The sequence below is a fragment of the Malaclemys terrapin genome, chromosome 22 (genome assembly GCF_027887155.1).
Source record: "Malaclemys terrapin pileata isolate rMalTer1 chromosome 22, rMalTer1.hap1, whole genome shotgun sequence".
In the NCBI taxonomy this organism is placed as follows: Eukaryota; Metazoa; Chordata; order Testudines; family Emydidae; genus Malaclemys; species Malaclemys terrapin.
The window spans coordinates 14,592,081-14,618,457 of NC_071526.1; the positions used below are offsets into that span (position 1 = coordinate 14,592,081).

At 54.6% G+C, this 26,377-nt stretch overlaps 1 protein-coding gene across 3 annotated transcripts in view; it reads right to left on the bottom strand.

Annotated features, from left to right (window-relative positions):
* KCNQ4 (potassium voltage-gated channel subfamily Q member 4) overlaps positions 1–21,447 on the bottom strand; it is a 73,771-nt gene extending 52,324 nt beyond the window's left edge. For all 3 annotated transcript variants that reach the window (XM_054012008.1, XM_054012007.1, XM_054012005.1), the window contains exon 1: positions 20,651–21,447. In XM_054012008.1, the coding sequence (XP_053867983.1) occupies positions 20,651–20,946 (296 nt within the window). In that variant the 5' untranslated portion in view covers positions 20,947–21,447. The remainder of the gene's footprint in view (positions 1–20,650) is intronic.
* Positions 21,448–26,377: the final 4,930 nt, after the last annotated feature.

Genomic DNA, 26,377 nt, shown 5'->3' on the forward strand with positions numbered 1-26,377 from the left:
GGACACCAGGCAAGGTGCATACTAATTGCATTAGTACTGACCTAGAAAAGGATGTAGAGGGGGTCTTTCAGGAGGTCTTCTCCATTCCCATCCTCCCTAGACCTCTCTCCGGGCCTGGAAAGCCTTAGAGCCTCGAGTTTGAGGAAGGTTTGAATAGAAGCTATTGCAAAAGACACCCAGAAGCATCTCAGAATCCTTGCTACTTTGCAGGGCTTGTCCAGGCTGCAGAGTGATATCATGTTGGAACATGGCCCAGAGGGAGTCATGGTTACTTACAGGACATTAAACATGACTTAGCATTCAGTTCAGGCATGGGCAGTCATGTTTAAAGTCAAGTAAGCTGGTCAGGGTCCATCCTGGTGTCCAAATAGATACAGGCAGGATGGGGCCAAACAGAGAGAGAGACACACACACCAAAGTAAGTTAATACATTAAAAACTCAGCATCAGCAAGAACTTCTGGGGCTACATTTTGCTCTCCGTTCCAAGAGCAAACCTGGATTAACTCCACCGCCTTCGATGGATTTACCACTACGTAACAGAGATCAGAAGCTGGTCTTTTCGCTGGCTGTTTAGCAGAATTCCTAGCTGGCAGTTGCTAAACCTCCTGTAACTTTCCAACACACTGACTTAAAATAGCTTTACTGCCATGCCACCACCCGCACTGTCTTCTCCTTAGACTGCAACCTCTTCAGGGCAACGTCTCTCACTATGGGTTTATACAGCCCCTAGCACAACGAGGCCTTGATTTAGGTTGAGGCCTCCAGCCACTACCATGATGAAAGAGAAGCACATACCAGTAATACTAGGAGTGGATCCAAAGTATTTCTAATGCTCACGACACCCAAGGACGCAGGCATCAAAGATGAAACCAAAGCAGTGAACACTTAGGAGCAACGCCAGGGAAAGCTTCTCCGCTGGGAAATGCACTAAGCTATAGAACAGTTGTCAGGGACTGGGCGGTGGCCAGTCTGCTCTGGTGCTTAAAACCAGGAGCGGGGAGTCCGAGCCAGGAACTGGGAGACCTGCCAAGGGTCAGAGCTAGAGTCAAAAGCCAGGCCAGGCACGAGGCAGGCCCAGGAGAGCACGCGGCTGTGGGCAAAAGCCCTGAGTAGCCAGTGAGCTGCACTCAGGAGATTCTGCAGCAGCCCAGCTGGGCCCGTTAACCGGCCGGAGGACTGAGCGGTCCAGCCCCGGGCTCGGCTGGGGCAACTCAACCCATCATTCCTGAGACTGGCTCCAAGGAAGCAGGGAAAGCGCCATCACTTGGGACATTTAAGATTAGAGAGGATGAGACCTTAGCAACCATCCTACAGTAGGGGAGGGATGCCTGGCTGGATCCTGACAGGTGTTGTCCATGACTCACTGCCACAGTGCGCGGCCAACCCCCCCGCTTTACTCGTGACGCCCGTCTCCACTAGCTGGAGAAGGATCGCTGAGAGCCGGAGTTGGGGGGGGGGAGAAGGAGACGTTCCCTGGCAAAGCTCCGTGGACAGTTGGCTGGATCTGCAAGGAGCTGGGGACATCACTGCTCTAGCTGGTGCCGAGTGAGGAAAAGTTCATCCCCCGGTTCTACTTCCCAGCCCCTAGGAGGAGCAGGTTTTGCTCCCACTTCCAATGCACAAGGCAGAGCACGTCCCCATGTGCGAGTGGGGGAGGCCACCCTATGAGCTGCGGAGGAGCGCAGGTGTCTCTCGCAGTAACTGGCTCGCTCTCTTCCCCGACCTGCTTTTGCCAGCCTTTATTTCAATAGCTCTGCATAGAGGCAGGTGCTTTCCAGGCAGGGCAAGACCCAGCAGCGGGGGGGGGGGGGGGGGGGGGGCAGCAGCAGAGATGGGGCTGCTAGCAGCTCCCTGGATTGCCCGGGAGAAAAGCCCTTGGCACCGTAAGAATCAGGCTCCTTCCCAGAAACAAAGGACCCGAACCTGACGCGCAGAGACAGCTGCATCGCTCAGTGCAGCGAGAGCCCCACTCTCCTCCCAAGCCGGCCCAAACCTGCCAAGGAAAATACATAAAAATAGGGTGAGCGTAAGCAGGCCTCGTGCTCCGCCAGGCAATCAACGCCAGGGCGCCTTGAGAGGGAAAGCGCAGGGGGTTAGTGCTTGGATCTGAGGGTGCCGCCTAGTGTCCTTCTGCTTCCATCCTGGGATGGTGACCAGCCACCGTGGGGACGGGTTGCTTTTTGCAATGGCCGTAACGGGATATAGAGCCTTTCGCTCCGGGGGGCTGGCACAGAACCAGCCCAAGCCGGGACTGGGAGTTGTGGCTGTGCCTCTGAGGCGGGGTTCTGTTCAATTGCATAGAACTGCAGGCCCAAATCCAGAGGGACGTAGCCAGATTCCCTGAGGGCTCCAGTGGGGAGGAGCTCGGGCTGTGGCCTGTAGACAGAGGAGCAGACCTTGCTGCTCCTCTCAGGCAGGACAGCAGAAAAGGCACTGGCTAGGGAGGGCAATATGTAACCTTACGCTATCTTGGCACCTCTGGGATTCTGGCCTGTTCCGGGATAAAGCGACATCTCGCCTTCCCTGGCCTGTGCCCAGTGGACAAAGTGATCCCTGGGGAAAAGTAACATTGCAGAGGGCTCTTGCAAACGACGTTACCCAGGTGAGGCTGGGCCCGGGAGAACCAGTGACAGACTGGTCTGAGAGGACAGCCACTTAGAAGCAGGGTTTGGTGGGGCAGAAAGGAGCCGGTAGTGTGGCCATTTCCCACCGCCCTTTCCTCTTAATTGGGGGAAATATGCCACAGAGCAGGAACACGCTTGGCCAACTACATACCCCAAATTCTACCCACACACATCAATCTTGACCTGCTGCTGTTCCAGTCCTGCTAACACACCTTCATTTGAAGCCGCAACATCCTCTGTCCCCATGCAGCTCTGCTGCTGTGTCTCAAACCCTAACCTGCCCCCCCGCCGCCCCCTGTTAAATCTCTCCCCCCACCACAAGCCTGTGCATGGGGAAAGGATGGAGCAGAGAGACCTAACGTTCCCTTTGTCCTAGGGAATGGGCACAAGAACGCTGCCAAAATGCCGGCACCATCGGGATGGAGGATTCGGGAGTAAAACGATCCGCGAGGCAGCTGCATTCAAAGGCTGAGAGGCTGCAGTTTCTGAAAGGCTGGCGAGCGTGAGAACGGAGAACAAGGCTGAGGGAGATGCCTGGAGCCTTTCAGAAGGGCAGTTGGGTTAATTGGCTAACGAAGCGTCTGAGGTGCAGGGAAAGGGTGTACCTTGGAATGGTTCTGGCATGGAAGGCTACGATCTGGCGGGTCTGAGAGCCAGCGAGCTCCCATTAGATGCAGCCCGGTCTCACTGCCAACCTGGGCTGGATTTGAACTGGTGACCTAGAGGCAAAAGGCTGCCCTCGGGGTCCAGCTGCCGTCTGAACAATCCAGGCCTCAACACAGAGGGACCCAATTACAGAAGAACAGGAAGCGAGAGAAAGCAGAGTCCTTGTGCTGACTCAGCCATTTGCCTTGCACTCAGTCCCAGGGGATCTCGGCTTAGCACTAAAATATAACTCTAAGTGTACCTAAGCGCCAAGCCTCTGCTGGGAATGGTAGGGGGGAATCAAATGGGAGATCTCTCCCCCCCCTCGCCCCCCGCCGTTGTAAACTGCAGTGTTCTCTTTGTCCTGCAAGAGCAATGCCAGTCAGGGCACCTGTTGCACATGGGGGGGGGGGAGGGAAGAGATGAGCCCTGGGGGGTTTCAGGCGAGAGGTAGTTGGCTGCAGTGGAGCTTAGCAAAGGCTGGGTGTGGAGAGTGGGATCTAGCAGCAGAAGGCGGAGGGGCGGTGGGGGGGGAAATCAATCCACTGTTTCACTTTGTGGCTTAGTCACTTAATTTTACGCATTGGTGGCAATGCATCAGGCCTGGGAAACTGCAGTATTGGCCTTTTTTTGTTGTTGTTCCTTCCCCGTAATATTTTTCACTCCAAGATCCTAAGGAGGGGTGTGTGTGGGGGGGGCCAAACTCCAAGCAGATCATTATATTCTGCCTTCCTAAAATCCCCCTGAACTGTCAAAAGGATAAGTTGTTCCTCTTCACTTCCCGGCGGGAATTGTTGGGTAGTGTTTTGTGGCTGTTAAACTGCTGTCAACTTCCACCCCAGAGGTGGCTGCAGCTCCGACTCTCAAATGTGGGTCAGTACACTTCTCTCTATTTCACAGATGGGCTGAGTGAGGCACAGAGAAGGTTACTGAAGGTACGTCGACACAGCAAAAACCACCCAGGGCAGCAAGCCTCGGAGCCCAGGTCAACTGACTCAGGCTGATGCTCTGGGGCTAAAAACAGCGGTGTAGGTGTTCTGATCGAGCTCTGAAACCCGGAGCAGCGGGGAGGGGCTCAGAGCCCAGGCTCCAGTCCGATCCGGAACATCTCCAAGGCTGTTTTTAGCCCTGTAGCGTGAGGCCAAGTCAGCTGGCCTGGGCTCTGAGACTCAGAGGGCTTCTCACTGTGCAGACACTCTGAGAAACTGTAACCGATCCCCAGAGCATCTCAAAGGGCAGATTTGAGCTGCTTGGGCACAAGGCTCCAGAGAAATGCAAAACCAAGGTACTTGTAGGATATTTCTACCCAGGCAGAGAGGCTGCTGCTCCTGGCCACAGACCCTTGGAGAGAAGAGCTGAGATCTGGGGCCAACGGCTAGGGAACAAAGCAACGGAAAAAGGCTCCTGTGAGACCGGATGCCTGAGAGAGGGAATATTGCACCCAAAGCATCCCAGCCATTTGATAGGCAGGGGATTGACGGGACACTGGCCAGCTGTAATGGGAACCTTTCCTGGCAGAGTTCCTGTGAGCGAGAAAGACGGGTATTGGGCATGAGAGGCTTTCAGAGACACTCCCAATGACAACCATCCGATCCCAAATCACCTCCCCGCTCTGCATCCGTCTCTCCCACCAGCCCCCTGGGACTGGAAAGCAGAGCTGGAAAGCTCTCTCCCTTCCACCAGCATCCCCACCACTCCCTACCTCGTGGTAGGGTCCCCGTCACCCCATCCCTTTCTCAAGGCCACTGACCTGCCAGGACAGAGTGTCACAGGATGGCAGCCTGGCTCAGGGAGGCTTGGATTGGGAAGCTGTCAATCTGTTCTCGTAACGACCACCACCAGAGAATCGAAATGCCAGAGAGGGATCCTGGAGAACCACCCGATTTGGCGGGGTGATTATAATCAAGCTGAAATCTGGGGCCAGTTTAGTGAGGGGTGTGCAAACCACGGCCGAGTTTGGACAGAGACAGGTGCCCTGATCTGTGGGTTTGGGTGGAAACTGGGTTTTTTAAACAAAGGAGGCTGCGGGCTAAGTTTTGACCTTTGGTTCATTCAGATTCCAAATGAAACAAACAAAACCTATTTTTTTAAAATGTGAGTGAAACACACAAAGACGAGGGTCAGCACAAGTCCCCTTGAAGTGAAACTGCCACGGCTCCTACCCGCCGTATGGAGGGGGCCACCCCATGGGGTGTGGGGGAAAGCTCGGGGACGGGTCTCTGCCACTCACACCGCAAGACAAATCCACCGCCTGGGAGCTGAGCTGCCCTGTAAGTGACCCTCACTGAATCTCAGAAGTGTAGGGCGGGAAGGGACCGCGAGAGGTCATCTAGTCCAGCCCTTCCCAGGCTAAGGCAGGGGCTTGTCCAATCTAGTCTTAAAAACCTCTTCAAAACACCATCTCCAGCTGCTTGGATTCTCTGGGACGCGTCTGCTATCAGGCAAGAGTTTCTTTACATTCTCCAAACACCCAGTGCTCTGTCACGGACCCACCCCCGGAACATGGAAACCACGCTTGGCTGAGTACTCCTTTTAAATACACTTTGGGCCTATCCTTGCCCTGGAAAAACTGCCCAGCCAATGACGGAGGCAGTTAAGTCAGTGGGAATTGTGTCTGGGCAAGTAGTGTGGGATCAGGCCATTTGAGAGTGCTTTTTAAAAGACCCCCTTCTCTTGCAGGAATGAGCGGCTCTGGAGAGGACCCAATGCCCACACTCCTGGGCCGGTGGATGCCAGGTGGCCCGTTACAGAGAGACACGCTTGAGCTCCAGAGGATGGAAACTGTCCCACAGGGTCTCTGCCAGATGATGCAAGAGACGCAGGTGCCAACCTCAAGCTGCCACTTCCCAGGTTCTTCTTACAAAACTGCAGGAGCCCGAGAGAGGTGGGAAGAAGCCACAGAATGATCCAGGGTTAGGGGCTGCCAGCCCAGCAGGCACGGCCGTAAATAACCAGTAACATCCCTTCGGCCTATGAAACACCAAACCGGCAGCCAGTCGGCTCACCCACTGCCTCTCCAAAGAGCCACCTCTACAACTCCGTCTGCCTCCCCGTGCTAGAGAGCGTGACTGCACTCAGCGGCTTTCCCTCCCAAGGATACCAGAGTACTAGGCAAACCCTCCAGCTGCTTCCTGATCAGCACAGTAGCCTCGCATTTTACAGATGAGGATGCCACAACACGGGAAGATTAAGTGACTTGATCAAGGTTTTGGAGCAAATCAGTGGCAGAGCTCAGCAGTCCTAAGTCCCAGGAATTGGTGAACAGGAACAACCTCCCCTCTCTTTACAGAGCAAGAAGCTAGAGGCCCTGCCCAGCACCTCTCGTGCATGTACCAAGTGCAGCGTTCTGACCTAGTGGCATTTCACATCCTCCCGGCACGGCTATGAGGGACCACCCAAAGTGTGGGGCCGGGGCAGGCAGCACAGGGGCTACTTAGGCAAGTGCAGTGCTTGTGCTGGGCTCTGTGATAGCAGCTGCGTGCGCAGCCTCTGACACTAGAGAGGGCGTAGTGGCCACGCCCTGCCATCAGATGGGAACCTCTGCTCGCCACCAGAGTCCCTGTTGACACAAATCATCTCCTGGGGAGACTCCTGGCTTCCCCTAGGCTGTCCAGTCCACGCCCCATCCTTCTCCCCGTCCATACCCTTCAGTGGCAGAGCCCCAATCCGCAGAGTCCATCCATCATCTCAGCCCATGCACCCTGACGGTAATGCGCGGAGAGGGACTGCTGAAACTCAATCTGAGGAAGGACGCTCTAAATATTTCATGGCACAAGTTTACTCCCGCTGCTCTCGCTCCCCTCGGCCCATTCATTATAGAGCAAGGCCCCCGGGACAGAGCGCATGCACTTCCTGGGGGAGGAGATGAGTGCCTCACTGCGATTTTTAAAACCTCAAGGTCTGTTCTTGCGGAGTCAGGAGGCCTGGGCTCCGGCCCACGGGAGGCCACGAACGTCTCGTCTGAGCTAGCCAAATCGTCGGACCAGGATCTGCAAGAGTGGCCACTGGTTTGGGGGGTCTTAGGTCCGCAACTGTAGGGTCTCACTTTCACAGGCACTGAGCAACCCCCGATGACCTCCGGAAATCAGGCCCTAGGGTTGGGGGAGGGCACCCAATCACTGAGTAACCCCAAACCAGGGGGCCTTAAACGCTCTGCTCCTCAGCTTCTTAGGGACAATGTTCACAGGGGGTAGTGAGCCTTAATGAAGAGGAAGACAGCCTAACAGTTAGGTCACCACTCTAGGACTTGAGTTCACGTCCCTCCTCTGCCACAGACTTCCTGCATGATCTTGGGCAAGTCACGTAGTCACTCTATGCCTCAGTTTCCCTTCTGTCTAGGGATAATAGCCCTGCTGCACAGGAGTGCGATGAGGCTAACACATTAACAGGCGGGAGCCAGCACTCCGATACTACAGAGATGAATTTGTTGCATACGTGCTGTGCTTTGAGAGCGTCGGGGCTGACGGTGCTATTGGCCAGGCACCGTATAAAAGACAGTGCGCCAAGAGTTAGTTTGTCCACGAGTGTTAGTGAGCTAAATCAGGTGGAATGTGGCTGGCAAACCCTCTGCTTTCTCCCTTTTCCGTTCCCCACGCCTCCCCCCAAAATCAGATTTAAAAACGGGGGAATAAAGGGTACGTCTATACTTACCTCCGGGTCCGGCGGTAAGCAATCGATCTTCTGGGATCGATCCCGGAACTGCTCGCCGTCGACACCGGTACTCCTGCTCGGCGAGAGGAGTACGCGGAGTCGACGGGGGAGCCTGCCTGCCGCGTGTGGACCCGCGGTAAGTTCGAACTAAGATAGCTCGACTTCAGCAACGTGAATAACGTAGCTGAAGTTGTGTATCTTAGTTCGAAGTGGGGGGTTAGTGTGGACCAGCCCAAAGACGCTGAATGGGCGTGTGCCGGTCCCATTAAATACACTCCTGGGAAAAGCATTGGCCTGGTTCGGTGGAGCCGCTCTGCCTGTGCATTAAGTGGTGGCTGGAGCTTATGCATGTTTAATCCCCCGCTCGCTCGCTTAAGAGAGAGTCTTCGGTACGGAACGGCAGCAGCGAGCGAAGGGAGAGTCCATCTGTTTGCCAACGTCCCGCGCCAATTTAGCGGAGCCATAGGGGGACTAACACACAGCCGGCATCATTAAAAAACAGCAGTGCCTGACTTCTCATTAGCGTTACGGTAGCATCTGTGGGTACGTCTCCATTGCACGCTAAGCCCGGGCTCGGACTCAGGATTGAGCCCAACCCTCTTCCAACCACACCCGAATCAGTGTGACTCGGGTCAGCCAGCACACAGGATCCAGGTCTTAGGCTCCTGCTGGGGAGGGAGGCGGGATCAGAGCCTGGGTCCTACTCTGACAAGGGTCCAAGCCCGGACATTTTGCAGAGTGGCCCCAGGTCACGCCGCAGACCTGAGTGAGAAGGACTGTGTGGTGTGGACACATTAGCAGGGCTGCAAGACCAGAGTCCAGCAACTGTAAATCCAGATTCACCATGCAATGTGGACGCTCAAGCACAGGCCTGGAACCACCAAGTCCAGGTCCCGTAGACCTGGGCTCAGTGGGAAGTGTAGACGAACCCTTACCGGTCCAGCTGTGCGAGGGGCCGCACAGCGCTATGCGATGCAGATGCAGCGAGAGACGGGCCCTGCCGCCGAGAGCTTGCAATCTAAAGAGACAAGTACTTTTATCCCCATTTCCCCGCTGGGGAAATAGAGACACAGAGAGATTAAGTGACTCCCACAGAGAGCCTATAGCAGAACCCCGATCTCCTGAGTCCCAGGCCAGTGTGTTAACCCCAAGGCTGTCCCTCCTCTGAGCTACCTCGTGGCGATGGACACAGGGCTGCCGTACGTTACGACGGACACACTGGCTTGGTCACTTTGATAACGCTCTGTTTCCGAAGGGGCTTGACTGGCTGTTTGCCACGTTTTGCCCGTTTCAGCAGCAGCCTCGCCAGGCCTATTGCTCGTGCTGCGTGCCTACTGCCTGCGTACTGCCCAGCTGGCATCTCACTCAAGGTGCCTCTGAGGCAAGGTTCCCCATCCACATCCCACCCAACTAATTCAGCCCCTGGTGCCTGGCTTGCATGGGAAAGTGAGCCGCTGGGGCAGAGGAAATCGGCTGCTGCTCTGCGAAAGTCTCTGTAGTAATAGGATGCAAGGGAATAATAATAAAAAGAACCACCAGAAAATATCAGCTGTCAGCAGCCTGGTTCCCAGCCAGCGTGTTACAGCGTTTGCTAGGAGGGATCAGAAACACTTAACTTCGGTGCCTGCCTTGGTTTCATCCCCCATGTTCACCTAGGCTGCCTGAGCGGTTCCAGGGTCCAAAAAGGGACATACTGTACCTGCAAGAGACACACGATTGTGAAGCCGGCTAGCCCTGTAGATTCACACCCGGCTAGACCAGGCCCCAAGAGAATCAGCAGCGCAGGCCCAGCTGCATGGCCCATGCACAGACAACTCTCCCACCGACATGGGAGGGTGTTTAGGGCTGGCTCTGGGCAATGCCCAGCAGGGCCGGCTCCAGGCAACAGCCCTCCAAGCATGTGCTTGAGGCGGCACCTGGAGGGGGGCAGCGCTCACCCGGGGAGAGCAGGGCCGCGGCCGGGCTCTCCGCCCTTCTCCCGGCGCTCCAGCCAGCCGGAAAGAGCGGGGCCGCCCTCCCCCGGCGCTCTGGCCGCCGGGGAGAGCGGGGCCCCGGCCGGGCTCGCCGCCCTCCCCCTGGCGCGCCAGCCGGCCGGGGAGAGCAGGGCCGCGGCCGGGCTTGCCGCCCTCCCCTGCCACACTCCCCGCCGGGGGGCGGGGGGCAGCGGGAGGCTTTTTTGCCTGGAGCGGCAAAAAAGCCAGAGCCGGCCCTGATGCCCAGCCAGGCTGAAATTGCAGCCTACAGGGGAAATGGTTCTTCGTTTCAGTGCAAGGAGTTGCAGAGGCAAAAGTTCCAATCAGCAAAGTTAAGAAAAACCTTTCGCTCGTTGCTAGCTGGCTTCATCTTCAAAGTGCTGGGCAGACACAGGCCTCGATTTATCCCCCGGTCCTGGCAGCTTCTGCCATGGGGGACACAGAAGTGGAGCCCCCCCAGGGATGGAAAGTCCACCTGGGGGTTGGGGCCGTAGTAGGACAAGGTGTCTGCAACCTTAGCAGCTGCACAGTGGATGGGGCTGGATGGGGCTGATCCGTGAGGATGTATATGGACAAAGCCTCTGATTCAGAGCATCTCCCAGGCGGCCTCATCTTGTGGAGCCGTGGCTGCAGAGTCAAGCCACCCCTGCCTTCCCCCAGATCCAGGGGAGAATCCCCCACCGGGCTGGGGGCATGTGTGAAAACTGCCCTGCACCAGCAAGGGCATATCCAGCTAATTCCCCTTCAGGTCAATATTACCCCCATAATATAGATGGGAAAACTGAGGCACAGAGCTGCTATGTGAGATTCCCAAGGGCCACACAGGAAGGCAGTGTCAGAATCAGGATTAGAACTCTGGACTCATGACTTGGAGGTGACCACCAGACTGGACTTGCCCAGCGTCTCCAGCTAAGGGAGAGAGAGAAATGCTCTGTTGCATATTCCTGATCTTCTTTGTTGAAGCTGAATTACTTTCAAAACCCTTCCTAGGTACACATGCAAGGAGACAGGACGGGGCCCCACAGATGCAACAGCTCTCTGGGGCGCCAGGCTTTCGTTAAGCAGCGTAAGAGATGCACAAACAATCCCTAGTAGGTTCCCATTTGCCTTCTCCCTCTGATCGCGTCCTGAACTCCAGACACACAGGTGAGATTTTAACAAGAAGGGCTGGAGGTAAAATGCATCAAATCAACACTAACAAGGGAAGCAAAGCGAACAGGTCCGCGGACTGCAGCTGAGCCTGGGGGTGGGGGGAGAATTATAAATTTAAGGGGTTTGGTTTTGTTATTGGTTCAATCTTCTGTAATTTGCTCCTGGTCAAATTGCTCTTCTAATGAAACGCTCCTCTAGGAAAGCAAATTCTGCTGAGCCAAGTTTACAGTGCCCGGCAGTTTCATACCCATTAATATAAGCTAGTAGGAACCCGGTTCTTTCAGAGCAGGAATATGGAAAGTGACGGTGAGCACCCTGAGGTAGGTGTGTGTGTGTGTGTGTGTGTGTGTGTGTGTGTGTGTGTGTGTGTGTGTGTGTGTGTGTGTGTGTGTGTGTGTGTGTGTGTGTGCGCGTGCAGTGGCAGCTGCTGCTGAGAGGTGTTGTGGGAACGGAAAAGTTACAGGCGTTTTTTCCCCACCCCTCCAAAATACATTTAGAGTCCGGTTCTTATTTCAATTATAGTAGCAACTAAGAGCTGCAATGGAGCGTTCAGATCGTAAGCTCTTTGGGGCTCTTTTTGTTCTGTGGTTGTACAGCGCCTAGCACAGCGGGGCCCTAGTCCATACTGGAGCTCTTAGGTGCAACCTCAGTACATATAAACAGCCTCAACCAAGTTTGGGGCCCCACTGTGCTAGGCACTGTACATACATCTAACGAGATACAGACAAGAGAAGGAATTTTGTCCCAATTTACAGAGACTATGGCCCAGATCCTCAGTTTACCAATGGAAAGAGACTCATATTTGAGACCTGGATTTGGGATCTTAAACCGGTTTTAACAGCGGGGAGCATTTCATTCCACAGTGTATAGTTCCATTTAATACCCTATTTCCACAGTCCTCCAAGAGGACAGCGCCCAGGTCTATGTCACAAGCCGAGCGTCTGTCCTCAGCTCTCCCACTGAGCCTGAGCAAGTCACTTTCTTTGCCTCAGCGCTGCCCTTTCGACGCGAGACGTTAACTCCCCCATCTTGACGATGCAATTATGAAAAGCAGGACAGACAGAACCAGCCGGCACAGTCAAGGTAGCAAAACGCATGTCTACACTGAGTGCTCGCTACAGTAACTTCCTGGAGATTTTATAGGGTCAGTACCGTAGTAGACAGAGCTTAAATTGATCGCACCCTTTAAGTTACTGGCTTCAACATCCTGAACATAAAACACGTCCAAATCCACCCAAAAATGAAGGCTCTGATGCTTAAGATCCCAGCCCATCAGCAAACCCTATCAAGCTGTTGTGATCCTAGATACAGCTGTGCACCACGTCGCAACGCTGGGGCAGATGGGGAGAGCAACCAGACCTCCCGGCACCTATGCACCTGTCCAGGGCACCTTCAGACCCGTGTATGCAATCTGAGCATAGCCCCTAAGCAGAGAGTGGAGATCCGATTTAGCCCACAGCTCTCGGCCTGCAGGATTTTAAATATCTGGGGGACATGGAACAACTTTTAGGGTTTCTCTAAGTTCCAGTCTAAGGTTTCCCCTTTGAGGGCCATGGAGATTAGGCAGATCTGCGAGAACACTCAGAACCACCGTCCCAAGAGAGCTCTCCAAAGCGTGGAGAGCTGCAGCATTGGGGTGAAGCCGTGTCAACTTCCTGTATCGATCGCCAAGCGGCGCTGGTATTTATAGAAAGAAGTCCACCAAAAGAGAGACCGGAGACTGCAGTTAATGTTGGGGGGGTGAAGAAAGGGGCAGAAAGAGACACACTACGCTCCCCTCACCCTGCACACAGATTTCTGGCCAGCTCTAACAATATGTGAAGAGGGACGGGATTGTACAGATTCAGACTGCAAGCTATTCAGGGCAGAGACTGCCTACTGCTCTGTGCACGTGCCGCACCTAGCACAGGGTGCCCCGCTCCTGGCTGGCCCAGAGGTACTACCTTAATCAACGGGATTCACAATTATTCAGGGCTTTGGAGACATGATCTGCCCCACACTACAAGAGCATCCCCTGCCTTCGACTTCAGTCCCACTGCCTCCCCCAGCCCCCTTTGAGAAGAAAAGTGGTATCTTGCCAGGTTTGCTAGTTATTAGTTCTTTGTACTCTGGTCGCAGTCAGGGTCGGGGCTAGGAGCTGTACACACCTAGGGTAGTCAGTCCCTGCCCCGAAGAACTTGCAATCTAGAAGACAAGACGGCCAACAAGAAAAAAAAACTGGTAGCAACACAGAACTAGTTTCCAAGGCAGGGCGTGTAATCCTTTCCCTGACTCCACATCACAGTCTCGAGGCCAAGTTTGTGACGCAACAACACATCTCACGGTAAAGGTCACAAACAGGGGTCCTACCTGCGACTGACAGAGCCACAGACCTTTAGCCATTGCTGGGGCAGGTATGGTGGGGACCTTGCTGCCTGTACGCACAGGTCCAGGGCAAACCCTGAACTCAGTGTCCTGGAGAGTTTCATTGTGGATCACTACACTCTGCCCCCCACCCCCCCTTTGCCAGCTCATTCGACAGGAGTCCCTTGGCACTAATCCTTCCCAGCAAGGCCTGGCAGGGAAACAGAAGCTATTGCATAGGCATGGAAGTGGCGCAGATGAGCGAAGACAGAGAGAGAACGCAGTCCCTCTTCCAGCAGCTCGGAGTCTCGTTTGAAGGCTTCCAGAACCCCACATGGGATGTGGCAGGAGGAGGATCCAGCTAGCGGGGAGCTCGTTCTCCAGCTTCCATGACGAAGTCTAAACGTGCCCGTCCTCAAGGCCCTAACGGGAATCGGGATGGGCAGGTGGGTAGTGCCCCTAGTACGGCGCCTTGCTTGGCAGCGCGGTACTAGGGGTGCTAGTTGATAGTCTTGTTCCACTGGAGTTATTTTTAGAGGGGGTAGGGGAGAAGGAGGGCCTGGATGGCGTGTGTGTGTGTGCGCGCGTGTGCGTGCACCACTCTCATTACTCTCTGAAAGCAAGATTCTCCTTCCCTTTCTTCTTTCAGAGCACAGCAAAACCTGTGTAATACACAACTACCAACCCTTCCGCACCAGCTGCCACCATTAATTCCTCGCAGGAGGATCTCTGTTTCTAGCCCAACATTTGCACACACACAAAAAAACCCAACAAACAAACAAACAAACAAACAAACAAAGAAAAAACCACCCCAGCGAACGACTTTGAGGGTCCCGAGAAGAGTTACAGATGGCAGACCGGCTCCTGTCTGATCTCCCCCGGGAATGCAGATGCCCTGTTATCAAGTGACAAATCCATCCTGCCGTCTCACCAGGCTAGCTTAAATCAGACCCGCTTTCTTCCCCTCTTAAAAGGCTCTGACTCATACATTCTGTTCCCAGTGGTACGTTCTGTTCCCACTGCTCCCCAAAACCAAGATGGGGCAGCACGGTGGTGACCTCCTGGTTGCTTCTGACGACCCGGCACTAAACCGGCGTGGCTTGGGCTCTGGCAGCGAGAGCTAAACACAACCACACGCCAAAAGGCACGGGATGCACGCACAGCACAGACATGCTTAGCACATACATGTTCATAGACAGGTATACAGCAGCCTGGACACTCAGCCTTACCCTTTCTGCTATTTTTAGGTGTGGTGTGTGTGTGTGTGAGGCGGGGGTCTCCCACTCTCGGACGCCAAACACCTCCTGTCCTCTCCCACTCATGCGGCTCCAACCGCTCACCCCCTCCACTCCAGTCTTCCATTCCCCACACCCAGCCCCACTACTTTGGCCCCCACAGCGGTACCTGCCAGCGGTGACTTATACAGGCTGCAATACACCTCGTGCCTGGATAACGCTGTCTTGTGAAATGGGCCAGAGCAGGGAGAGCACAGATGCACCGGTGGCTGCCTGCTGCGCTTCCTCCTGTGCCCACAGGAATCGAGCGCATGGTACAGATTGAAGAACGTGCTCTGGGTCTGCAGAGAGAACAGCCAACTGCATGGCGCAGCGGGACCGGTGGTTAGCACAGGCACATCAGTGGGTGCATCACACTCAGCACTTCCACAAGGCTCTTCCAGCCAGAGAGCTCCGTGCGCTTTAAAAAAAAAAAAGCATAGGGAAATACCATGCTTTCCATCTGTAAGATGGGGAAACTGAGGCCAGAGGAGGAAGGAGAGAACTGCCTTTGCCCAAGGTCACGGGTAGAGCCGGGATCAGAAGGCAGGTGTCCCGATTCCCAGTCTGATGTAGTTCCTCGTTTCCTGGAGACATTCTCACAGCAACAAGCAACTTCCTTTCCCTCTTCTCAGATTCAAATCCAGGGGCATTTTCTCTCATCGCGTTCGATCACGACGGGTCTCCCGGGGAGATGACAGGCACTTTGGGACCAGAGTCCAATTGCTACCCACACGCCAATTTAGCAAAAGCTTCCCCAGGGGAGTTCAAATCGCTGCTCAAGCACCGCGTAAACCCTGGCTAGAAACATTCCTGCTTCTGAAGATCCAGCGGATGGGTCAGGTCAAACGCTGGTTGGTCTGGGAGAAGCTTCCTGCAGCTTCAACTCTCCTGGCTGGGTCTCATGAGACACCACGCGGGTTAATGGCACTACAGGCCAAACTACGGGTCCCCCCGACCCAAAATTAGCCAGGCACAGAATAAAGAGCATCTTTGGGAGCTTCCCCTCCGCTCTCCCCATTCCACCTCCATGAAAACACCTGGAGCAAATTAAGAGGGAAGCGGAAGGAGGAAAAAACGAAATAAAATGAAGCCAACCGCAGCTCAGGACGTTGGCACTGTTCTGGGAGCAGAGTGATCTCCCTGGAGACCGCTCAGCAGGGTTTTCCCACAAGGCCTCAGTCGGCCTTCAATAGCGACTAGCGGAGACAAGCCCAGCGCTTCCGCTTGCCCCACCTGTGGCTGAATCCAGCGATAGACCTGGACACAGCCCCAAGGGCATCCCAAGGGGCTGCATTGGACTCCGCTGCTATCGGAGGAGGCCAGAGGAGCAGGCTAGCCTCTCCCCACTCAACTCTCTCCTAAGGGCAGAGTAATGCCGCAACACCCCCCCACTAAGAGCAGATCTAGGTAGTCATTATCCCCCAGCCCTTCTCCCACTCACACACACAGCACAAAAGACAGTCCCTGCCCCGAAGTGCTGACAATCTAAATAGAGCAGACAAAGGGGGGAAGGGAGAGAGAGAGACACAGGTTCACCCTAGCTCATACAGGAGGTCAGTCTTAGACCTGGGACTAGAATCCTGGTCTCCCCAGCCCCGCTGCACTACCCACTAGCCCACACTGCCTCAGCAAACCTTCGGGTGCTTTGGAAGCTCATTCATGCTGCAGCACGGAGAATCTACGGCCCCTCCTAAGACATTCAGACTCTGTGAGCTTTAAATCAGAATACGGCGGGGGGAGAAATCCTCATACGTTTTGCATCGCGAAAAACGAAACAGGAAGGGACCTGCCGTCAGAAAGGCTCTAAATAGATATTTATTTACATGTGCAAACTTGCGGCTCGGAATCCTCTGTCTGAGGCACTCTGCACTTCACACACTTCGCTCAGATTTCCAGGGGGTGTAAGAATCGGCCCCCGTAGTGCCCCATTCAGCCGAAGAGTTCCACACCCTTTACAGGGATGAATGAGGTAGGCTGCTGCCCTCTCCTCCAGGCCCTGGTGGTAGCGCCTGGGTTGTGCTTCTGGGGAAAACAGTGGCACAGAGATGCAGCTCCCCTGCAACTTGCACAGAGCCAACCTAGAAGAGGATCTAGCCGTGTTTCCACCCAGTCATGCACTCTCACCGCTTAACCACACTTCCCCTTCTGTGCACACGTTCATTGCTCAGCGGCGTTTTTCGGCTCTCTTGCTTTGCAGATCAAGGGCTAGATCCGCAAGGGGAATTAGGAACCTAAATGCCTCTTCAGGCACCCAAGCCCAAAATGTGGAGCCTCAAAGCCTCTCCCCAGCTGCTGCCTAACCCCATGGGCACCTACACCCCTTAGACATCAAACTCGCCCCCCCCCCATAAAGTCCCCGGGGTGACTACATTTCTGCCGCCGGGCATGTGGAATGCCACATAAACCTTGACACCCAGCTCACTCTGACTCCAGCCACATCCTCCCACTCGGCACTGCCCGACATATTTCACCGGTGGGGCCTGACCCCAGAGACGTTTTCAGTGGCCACCCAGCAGATAGGACCTTGCAGAGAGCAAGGAGGAGGAGGTGCAAGCTGCGAGAGGAGGAGATGTGGTGTGGTGTGGAGCATCCAGTCACCAGGATATACAGTAGATCTCTCTCTGGCCCAAGGAATATAGACTATTTATGCCATGGAGAGAGACCTGCCCCAGAGCTCCTTACGCCCAGTGGCTGGGGCGCTCACTTGGAAGGTGGGATAGCCAAGTCCCTGCTCCACACAAGGCTGGGGGTGGGGTGGATTTGATTCTGGGTCGCTCCACTTCCTGGGCGAGTGTTTGAACTGCTGAGCTAAATGTGGCAAGGGGAACTCCTCCTCCTTCTGTAACTCCTCCAGTCCCTCCCCCTGGGGAGAAAGGGTGTAGGTGCCCAGCATGGCTGCAAATCCCAAACAGATGGAGGCATCTTCCCTCCAGCCCCGATGCCTAACTCCCTTTGGCTTCTGCTCTATCCCTCTCCTTGGCATTTCCTCTTGGCTAGCTTAGGCAGGTCCCCACTCAGCCACTGACTTTTGTGGGTCCTTTTTTAGGCACTTAACACTCCCCTGGCATGGAACAGGGAGACCGGGTGACCCTCGCCAGGCAGCAAGGCACGTAGAGTTGGCGTTGCAATGACTAGTGTTTGAGTCACCCTTACAGATCTAGCCCCGGATTCCGATCTGGGTAATTCCAATGGCGTTCCACACAGGGAGAGGATGGAAAGGCCCTTTCATGGGGAAGAGGTTGGTTCCTAATTCATTCTACCTACGCAAAGAGGTTCCCAACACTTCTGCCAAGGGGGCTAACACTCTAGGATCAGGGCAGGGAGTTTGCCTACTGCCTTTTCTTCCTTTGCCTTTGTACAACTAAAGAGAAATACGGTAAGAGCGCGCTGGCTGAAATAACCCACTTAAAAGAGGAAAAAATGTGCCTCTGGGACACAGAACACCTGCTCTTTGATTTATGGACCTCCTATTTACCCAGAGCACCATTGCAACTGTTTTAAGCACAAAGAAATCACAAGCTATCTAATTAGGCAGAAAGACAACTCGCTAATTTTCTGTGTCCAAGCCCCATTCCCCCCAAATTAACACCACCTGACGCTGCAGCGACGCAAGGTTCGGAGGCCTCCTGGTCCCCCTTTCGTTCTGCAATAATTAACCTTTCTGCTGAACCAAGCAATGCCTGCACAGCACTGGTACGCACTGATCATTAATGCCTTGCATTCTATACAAAACCAATTATGTCACAGCCAGTGCTGAGCTGGTGTCCTCTAACGCAATCACTCTTCATTCCGTGTCTCCCCAGCGCACGCACACACAAGTCCGTTCCTTCTAAGTCACCGTTTGATAAATGACGCTGTCTTCCCTTTGCCATCCCTGAGAAGGGGAGTTTGTTAATGAAATTAACAGACTCATGTACATACCAGGTAGCTCACCCACCAGAGATCCATTATGTGATTATTATGTTTTTCTAGCGCCCATCCCTGTAGAACCAAGGCATCACTGCTCCTGCCTTTCTGAAAGGAAGGAAGAGTTCTTTCTAGACAGAACCTTGGTTTGAATTTTAAGAAAAATAAACAGAAATAGTCAGACAAATGAAGGTATTTCTTGTTTTCTCACCAAGTGAGAATGGAGGGCAACTCATCCCATTTCTAGGTCTTTATTAATTATTATTATTATTATTATTATGTTTAAGCTGCTTTGGTTTTTAAATTTTAAAATTCCAAATAGTCAATGAAAACTTTAGGGACAAAGTCCGAAGGGGGATTAACACAAATCTTTTGTTTCTTCAGAAACAAGCTAAACTAAGCAACCAATATCTCTTTGGCTACAATACCATGCTGGGAAAGGTGTTTTTTTTCCAGGGGTTCCATTTGCTTTCCTGGATTATCACAGCTACACTATAGTTCATGACAGCAACAGAACCTTTGGCCCAATTGATATCTAGGGAAGGCAGACCCAGAAAGCGAGCTGTGTTTATGTTCTGGGTCCATTCCAGGGCTTGAAGCTACTAAACTGTCAACATTGTTGTTTAACACAAAAAAAAAACCCACCTTTTTTATTTGAAGTCATGCAAAGCAGAAACTACCATCTCAAATTTGAAAAAGAAACAAACTGAGAGGAAGTGATCTGGGAGGTATTCTCACCTCATCTGTTCAAACAATGGAGCGCTTTTTTTTTTAAAAGCCACAAAAGTTGTTTGGAACCCAACCCCCCTCCTCCCAAAATAAGATGTTAGTAGAAAACGCAACACACTAGTCAATGGAGTGGAACGTAACCTAGGCTGCTAACAATATGTACCCGGATTTGAAAGGTGTGAACTGAATTCATAGGAAACTAGTGCAAACTTTGGAAGAGTTTGGAAGCTGTGTGCAAGCAGGTGTGGATTCTTTACGTTCACATGGGGACAAGACAGAGGAACGTGGACCCCTGGGGACTCTCCCAGCAGGTTCTGCTGGCAGTGCAGAACACTTTAGAGGGGGTTGGGATTAAGGTGGAAAGGAGATTGACAAGAGAGCCATCTGGGAGGAAGAGACTGATTGTGAAAGGTGGGCTGAAATGGTGGAAGGGGATCAGGACTAGAAGCTAGTGGATATTGGATCAAGAAAGGACTTTGGGGTTAGGATGGCATTGGCGGAAGAGGAGTGGAGCAGAGGAAGGACTGGAAAGAAGCCGGGGTAGGAATCAGCCCTGAGAGAAAGGAAGTGGGCAAGGAGAAACAGGGGGACTGGTGGAAAGGAGTGGAGATGAAACCTGGGACTGGGGACTAAAAGGAGCCCCATGGGACCAGCATTGGGAGACAGGTACCACTGTGGAGACTGGAGTGGTGCAGTGAGGATTGGGATGGGGACCAGGGATGCTCCCCTATCCAGAACTCAGACAAGAGCCTGGTAGTTGTGGGGTGTGGACCGCGGCGTTATGCGAGAGCCACACAAATGCATGACCCCTGGGGAAGGAGGATGAGGGACCTCCTGGGGATTAGATTGGTGGGCTGGTCCTTCGGGGAATAGGGGTCAGGATGGAGATGGGGGGCTAATTGATGGGACCCCTATAGATGAGCCATCCTGGCCCAGTACTGGGATTAAGGTGTGTAGATGGGGGCAGGGCTGGGGGGCTCTGAGGTTGGGGTTTTCCTGAAGGGTCAGGCTGGGACCCCACTCGCATGTTGGACCCTGCCACCCCAGGGATGTGGGCAGTTGGGGACCTAGGGGTCAGACAGGGCCACATGAAGGTGGGTGGATGGGTGTCAGGCTGGAGGCACCCCAAGGAATGGCAGCCAGGAGGCACCCAGGGACCAGGGGGCAAGGACAGGTTGGGGGGCCCACAGATGGGAACCCATCCCAGGCAGGTAGCTGGGTGTCAGGCTGTGGGGGACAGGGATGGGCGCCCCTCGGACTCACATGAAGGCGGGTAGCTGGGTGTCAGGCTGCAGGGGACGGGGATGGGCGCCCCCCGGGCGGGGGCGGGCGGGGGCCCGGCGGACTCACATGAAGGCGTGGTAGATGAACGCCCAGCCGCGGGGTCTCTCCAGCACGTTGTACAGACAGTTCTGCAGGCGCCGGTAACGCTTGTGCGCGGCGGAGCGGGCGGCTGCCCCGCCGGGCGGCGCTGGCAGCGGGGTCCCCAACAGCCCCAAGCGCCGGGGGCTGCCCGCGGGCGGCTCGTTCCTCTCCGTCTGCACCTCGGTCAGGGCGACGAACTCCACCCGCCGGGGGTCGCCGGGGACCGGGGGCGGCGAGAGCATGGAGAGGTCCCCCTCGCCGGGCGGCTGCAGCCCGGCCATGGCGCGCTCACGGCACGGAGGGGGGCCCCGGGACGGGACGGCCCCGCATGGCCCGAGCTCCAGGCGAGTCCGGGCCCCGGGCTGGGACGGGGGGAGGGGAGCTCTCCGCGCGCCCCCTGGCTCCCCAAAGGGGCCCTTTCCTGGCGCGCCTGCCCCGGGCAGCGAGGGGACCGCGCGCCCCTGCAAGTTGGACCGGCTCCGAGCCCGGCTCCGTCCGGTACGCTCCCCGCAGGAGGCCGGGAAAGGAGCCCGGGACGCCTCGCAGGTTCAGCCCATTCGATGTCGTTGGAGGGGGACACGCAGCTTCCCTCCCCGAGCCGCGGGGAGACCCCCCCCCCCCCAGCTCCCCGGCTCAGCGGCGGGGGCGGACGCGTCCCGAGGCTCCTGCGCCGAAGCCTGGAGAGGAGCCGAAGTTTCCAAGAGTTGCAGTTTACATGGCACTGGGGGGCTGGTTAGTGTCAAAGCGCAGCGAATCGCGCAGGACTCGGAGCCGCCGCCGCCCTCCCAGCCCCGGGCGCTCCCCGGCCCCTCTCCATGCCGCTCGATTTTCCACCTGCCTTTTGCTTACACTCACATGTCACCTCTCCTCCTCCCGGGCCCTTTCTCTCCTCCCCCAGCCCCTCCCTGCCCGCAGCCCGGCCTTTTCCCAACGACTTACTGGGCCGGAGGGGGTGGGGACTCCGCCGGCTGGGCTCTCAGGCGCTTCCCCCACCTGTCCGGGGCTTGCCCGACCCGGGCCCAGCTACATCACCCTGCGGTAGGAGTTCTCCGGCGGCATCTCGCAGCCCAGCGCTGTGGTTTCCCCCCCCTCCCCCCATCCTACAGCCAAACCGCTGTGAGCTTGTTACGCAGTAAAGGGTCAGGCATTTCTGGGGTTGATCGGCCTCCAGGCAGATCCCGGAGGGGAGGTAAAGAATGAACAGGGTTAGACAACCTCATGCTTCAGGGCGCAAAGCAAACCCCATGCGGTCAGGAAGGAACCTCCCCCTGGAGAGCTTGGTCTATAATCCAGCGTTTTAAGATCTAGGGCATCTTCCTGGGAAGTGCTGGCCAGTGTCAGAGAAGGGGCTGGATGCTCTGGTCTGGCCATTCCGACGGAGTCTTTTTTATATTCTGATGCCCAAATACATTTGTTAGTCTCTAAGGTGCCACGAGGACTCCTGGTTGTTTTTGCTGATAGGGACTAACCCGGCTACCCCTCTGAGACCTGTTTTTTATATCTGTGGCACTGTTTTTCTCTAATGCCAGCAGGCAGCCTTCACCTGGAGTGGATCAAAATCTGTTTCCAAATAGGGGAGGGCCTGATTGGCAACGCTTGTTAAAAACCTGACCAATTGAAGGTCCCGGCAATAGGGAAGAGGCTGCAGGCTGCTTGCAGCTTTGTGGGTTTAAGTTGTCACCTTCCCACCGTGACCTGTCCAGCAGAGCTCTGGGGAGGTCCTGGGGTCCGTTTCTTTGGCGCCTGCCTGCAGGGGCTTTGCGACTGTTCAGCTTTGGCCACAATCTTGAGCTTCTCTTTGAGGTTCAAGAAACTCCTTCAAAAAAGAAAAAGAAAAAAAAGTGAAATTCGGTCAAAACCCACTAAATTCCACCACCTTGCCCCGAAAGCCAAACGCCGTCCCACCCCGGCAGCTCCCTCCTAGCGAGACCGAGGCTGGCTGGAAAGGGTTGGGATAGTGCAGAAGATCTGGGCTCAACTTGCCCTGAGCCCTGAAACCAGCTGAGCACCTATGTCAGAGCCATGCAAGGCTTAGAAGCACATAAACACGGTCCATCCTGGCCGACACTGGGGCCCTCCGGAGCTAAAAGCATCAGGCTCTCCACTGGAGCTAAAGGATTGTGTCCTACGGCCGGGAGCTGGAATAGACTCCGTCCTCTGCACGAGGCCCAGCAGAGGAGATACGCGCTCTGGACCATGGGGTAACTTACATATAACTTGGTGCTTTCGGCCAAGTTTCACTTTGCCTTTCGGGCAGCCTGTTCTAAGCCGACTCCCAGAGAGAGACCCCACGTCGCCTGTAGCCGAAGGAAACTGACTCCCTGATGGCTCACTGGGCTCTGGGGAATGCATCATCTGCCACTGGTCCCAGACATCAGCCATCTGTGATGGTTTAACTTCAGCATCTCTGAGGGCCAGCTGGGGCAAGCCAGGCAGGGAGCACGGGGTCTGAATGCTCCACACAGGCTCTGGGGGCACCAGCTACGTTTGGAGAACTGGGACCCCCAATAAACAGGGAATCAGCAGAGCAGGGAGACATGGCTGCAGCTTGTTTGAAAGGGATCTTGGATAATCTGGACTCTGTTGTAAACCAATCCTGGTGTGTGCTGTGGGCAGATTCACCAGGCAGGCCGGCCAAGCAAAGGCCAGGTGCTCAAGTGTCAATCTGTGGGCAGCAAATTATCTTGATGTCCTTACACCTTCTGCAGCCACAGCTGGTGGAGGCCACTCTCTCAGAGAGGCAACTGGCCTAGATGGACCACGGTCTGGTGCATTCTGGCAATCCCTATGGGTGTGTTTGTTAATCAACAGAAGATACAAAGACACTGCAATAAAACCGCCCCAGCACCAAGTCTCAGAGCCTGGGTCAATTGACAGGGGCTCATGGTGCTAAACATGGCAGGGGAGACATTGGGGCTCAGACTGGAGTCTAGGCGCTGAGACCCACCCCCCCATCCCTGGGTTTCAGAGCCCAGGCTCCAGCCTGAGCCACAATATCGACCCTGCAGTTTTCTAGTCCCCCAACCCAAACCCCACAAGCCTGAATCAGCTGACCTGGGCCAGCCGCGCCCATGCTGTGGGTCTTTTATTGCAGTGGACAGAGACTTCCCCGCTTTCCCCCAGCTGGGAAGGAGAGACGATGGATGCTTCCTGGCTACTGTTGAGAATCCCTGCCCGTCCCTGCAGGTCTCCCACTATTAAAGCTAGGCTGTGTCTGCGTCTAGCGACCAGCGTTTGCCTCCTGCAGCCATGTGACCCGTGTCATGTGCGCCCTGAACGCAGACACTCTCAGAGTTCAAGGGCTGAGCCGTGGGGCCAGGGCCCTGTGTACGTGCCCCAGGACCAGCACTCGGCCACACCCGGTTTATTTCTGATTGGTTTAGTTCCTGGGCAGCCTCTAAACGTAACATTCACCTGCAGATCTCCCAGCACTTTGGATCTGTATGAGCTAAGCCTCGCAGTCCCCTGACGCTGAGGGGCAGGTACGATCACCGAGTTAGATGGGGAAACTGAGGCACAGGGCAATTAAACAATTTACCCTACGTGACCTGAGGAGGGGGGAGGGTCAGCAGCATGTGTCACAGGCCTAGCGCCTCTCCCCTGCCCCAGCCGCACTTCCTCTCCAAGGGGTTAAAGAAGCTGGTTTTATTTTCAAAGCCAGTTTCCCCAAGTGCACCCCAGGGCCCACGCTGCTGAAAGCGAAGTAGCGTGAGTGAAAATTAAAGGCTTAGATTACTGAATTATTTATCAGGGTGGTTGAGGATCCTGGCCCAAGCGCCCGGCCCCACGGAGCGTCGCTGCATGTGTTGGGTGCTTCGGAAACCCGTGCAATAAATAAATGACTAGATAATTCGTTTGCCACCTAATACTTCTCCCCGCAAAGGATTTGCCCGCACGCCCGAGCTGCTTGCACACTCGGGGAAGCTGCAACATGGAGAGCGAAGCAGAATGAATCTCTTCCCGTCCAGGAAAGGCAGGAGAAGGGGTGAAACCCTGGACTTCAACAATTTCCACCCCACCATCAACCTCAGCCTGGACCAGTCCACACAAGAGATCCACTTCCTGGACACTACAGTACAAATAAGTGATGGTCACATAAACACCACCCTATACCGGAAACCTACTGACCGCTATACGTACCTACATGCCTCCAGCTTCCATCCAAGACACATCATACGATCCATTGTCTACAGCCAAGCCCTAAGATACAACCGAATTTGCTCCAACCCCTCAGACAGAGACAAACACCTACAAGATCTTTATCAAGCATTCGTAAAACTACAATACCCACCTGGGGAAGTGAGGAAACAGATTGACAGAGCAAGACGGGTACCCAGAAATCACCTACTACAGGACAGGCCCAACAAGGACAATAACAGAACACCACTGGCCATCACATACAGCCCCCAGCTAAAACCTCTCCAGCGCATTATCCACGACCTACAACCTATCCTGGAAAATGATCCCTCACTCTCACAGACCTTGGGAGGCAGGCCAGTCCTTGCTTACAGACAACCCCCCAACCTGAAGCAAATACTCACCAGCAACTACACACCACACCACAGAAACACCAACCCAGGAACCTATCCCTGTAGCAAACCTCGTTGCCTACTCTGTCCCCATATCTACTCTGGCAACAGCATCAGAGGACCCAACCACATCAGCCACACCATCAGGGGCTCATTCACCTGCACATCCACTAATGTCATATATGCCATCATGTGCCAGCAATGCCCCTCTGCCATGTACATTGGCCAAACCGGACAGTCCCTCCGCAAAAGAATAAATGGACACAAATCGGACATCAGGAATGGTAACATACACAAGCCAGTAAGTGAACACTTCAATCTTCCTGGTCATTCTATCACAGATTTAAAAGTCACTGTCATTGAACAAAAAAACTTCAGAAACAGACTTCAAAGAGAAACAGCAGAACTAAAATTCATTTGCAAATTCAACACCATTAATCTGGGCTTGAATAGGGATTGGGAGTGGCTGGCTCACTACAGAAGCAGCTTTTCCTCTCCTGGAATTGACACCTCCTCATCTATTATTGGGAGTGGACTACATCCACCCTGATTGAATTGGCCTTGTCAACACTGGTTCGCCACTTGTGAAGTAACTCCCTGCTCTCCATGTGTCTGTATATAATGCCTGCATCTGTAGCTTTCACTCTATGCATCCGAAGAAGTGAGGTTTTTACTCACGAAAGCTTATGCCCAAATAAATCTGTTAGTCTTTAAGGTGCCACCAGACTCTTTGTTGTTTTTGCAGATCTAGGAAGGTATTTAGGCTCCTAACTTGCATTGCTATTAATGGAAGGAAGGAGCTTGGTGGATCTGGGTCTCACTGCCTAAGGCTTGGGGAGGAACCAATGGGCCAGGTTAAATTTAACAGTTGGGCAGGTGCATCCCAGTGCAGAGAGTTACTGTAGGCTGGAGAATTTATGGGTAACCAGCCAGTCTCCTCGTGTATTCATAGACTCATAGAAATCTGGAAGGGACCTGAAGAGGCGCTGAGGCAGGACCAAGTAAACCTAGACAGCCCTGACAGGGGTTTGTCCCACCTGTTCTTAAAATCCTCCAATGACGGAGATTCCACAACCTCCCTTGGAAGCCTGTCCCAGAGCTGAGAGTTAGAAAGGTTTTTTTCCTACTATTGTTGCGGATTGTGGGGGAGTTAGGGCCCTGCACCCCTCTTCCCGAGATTCAC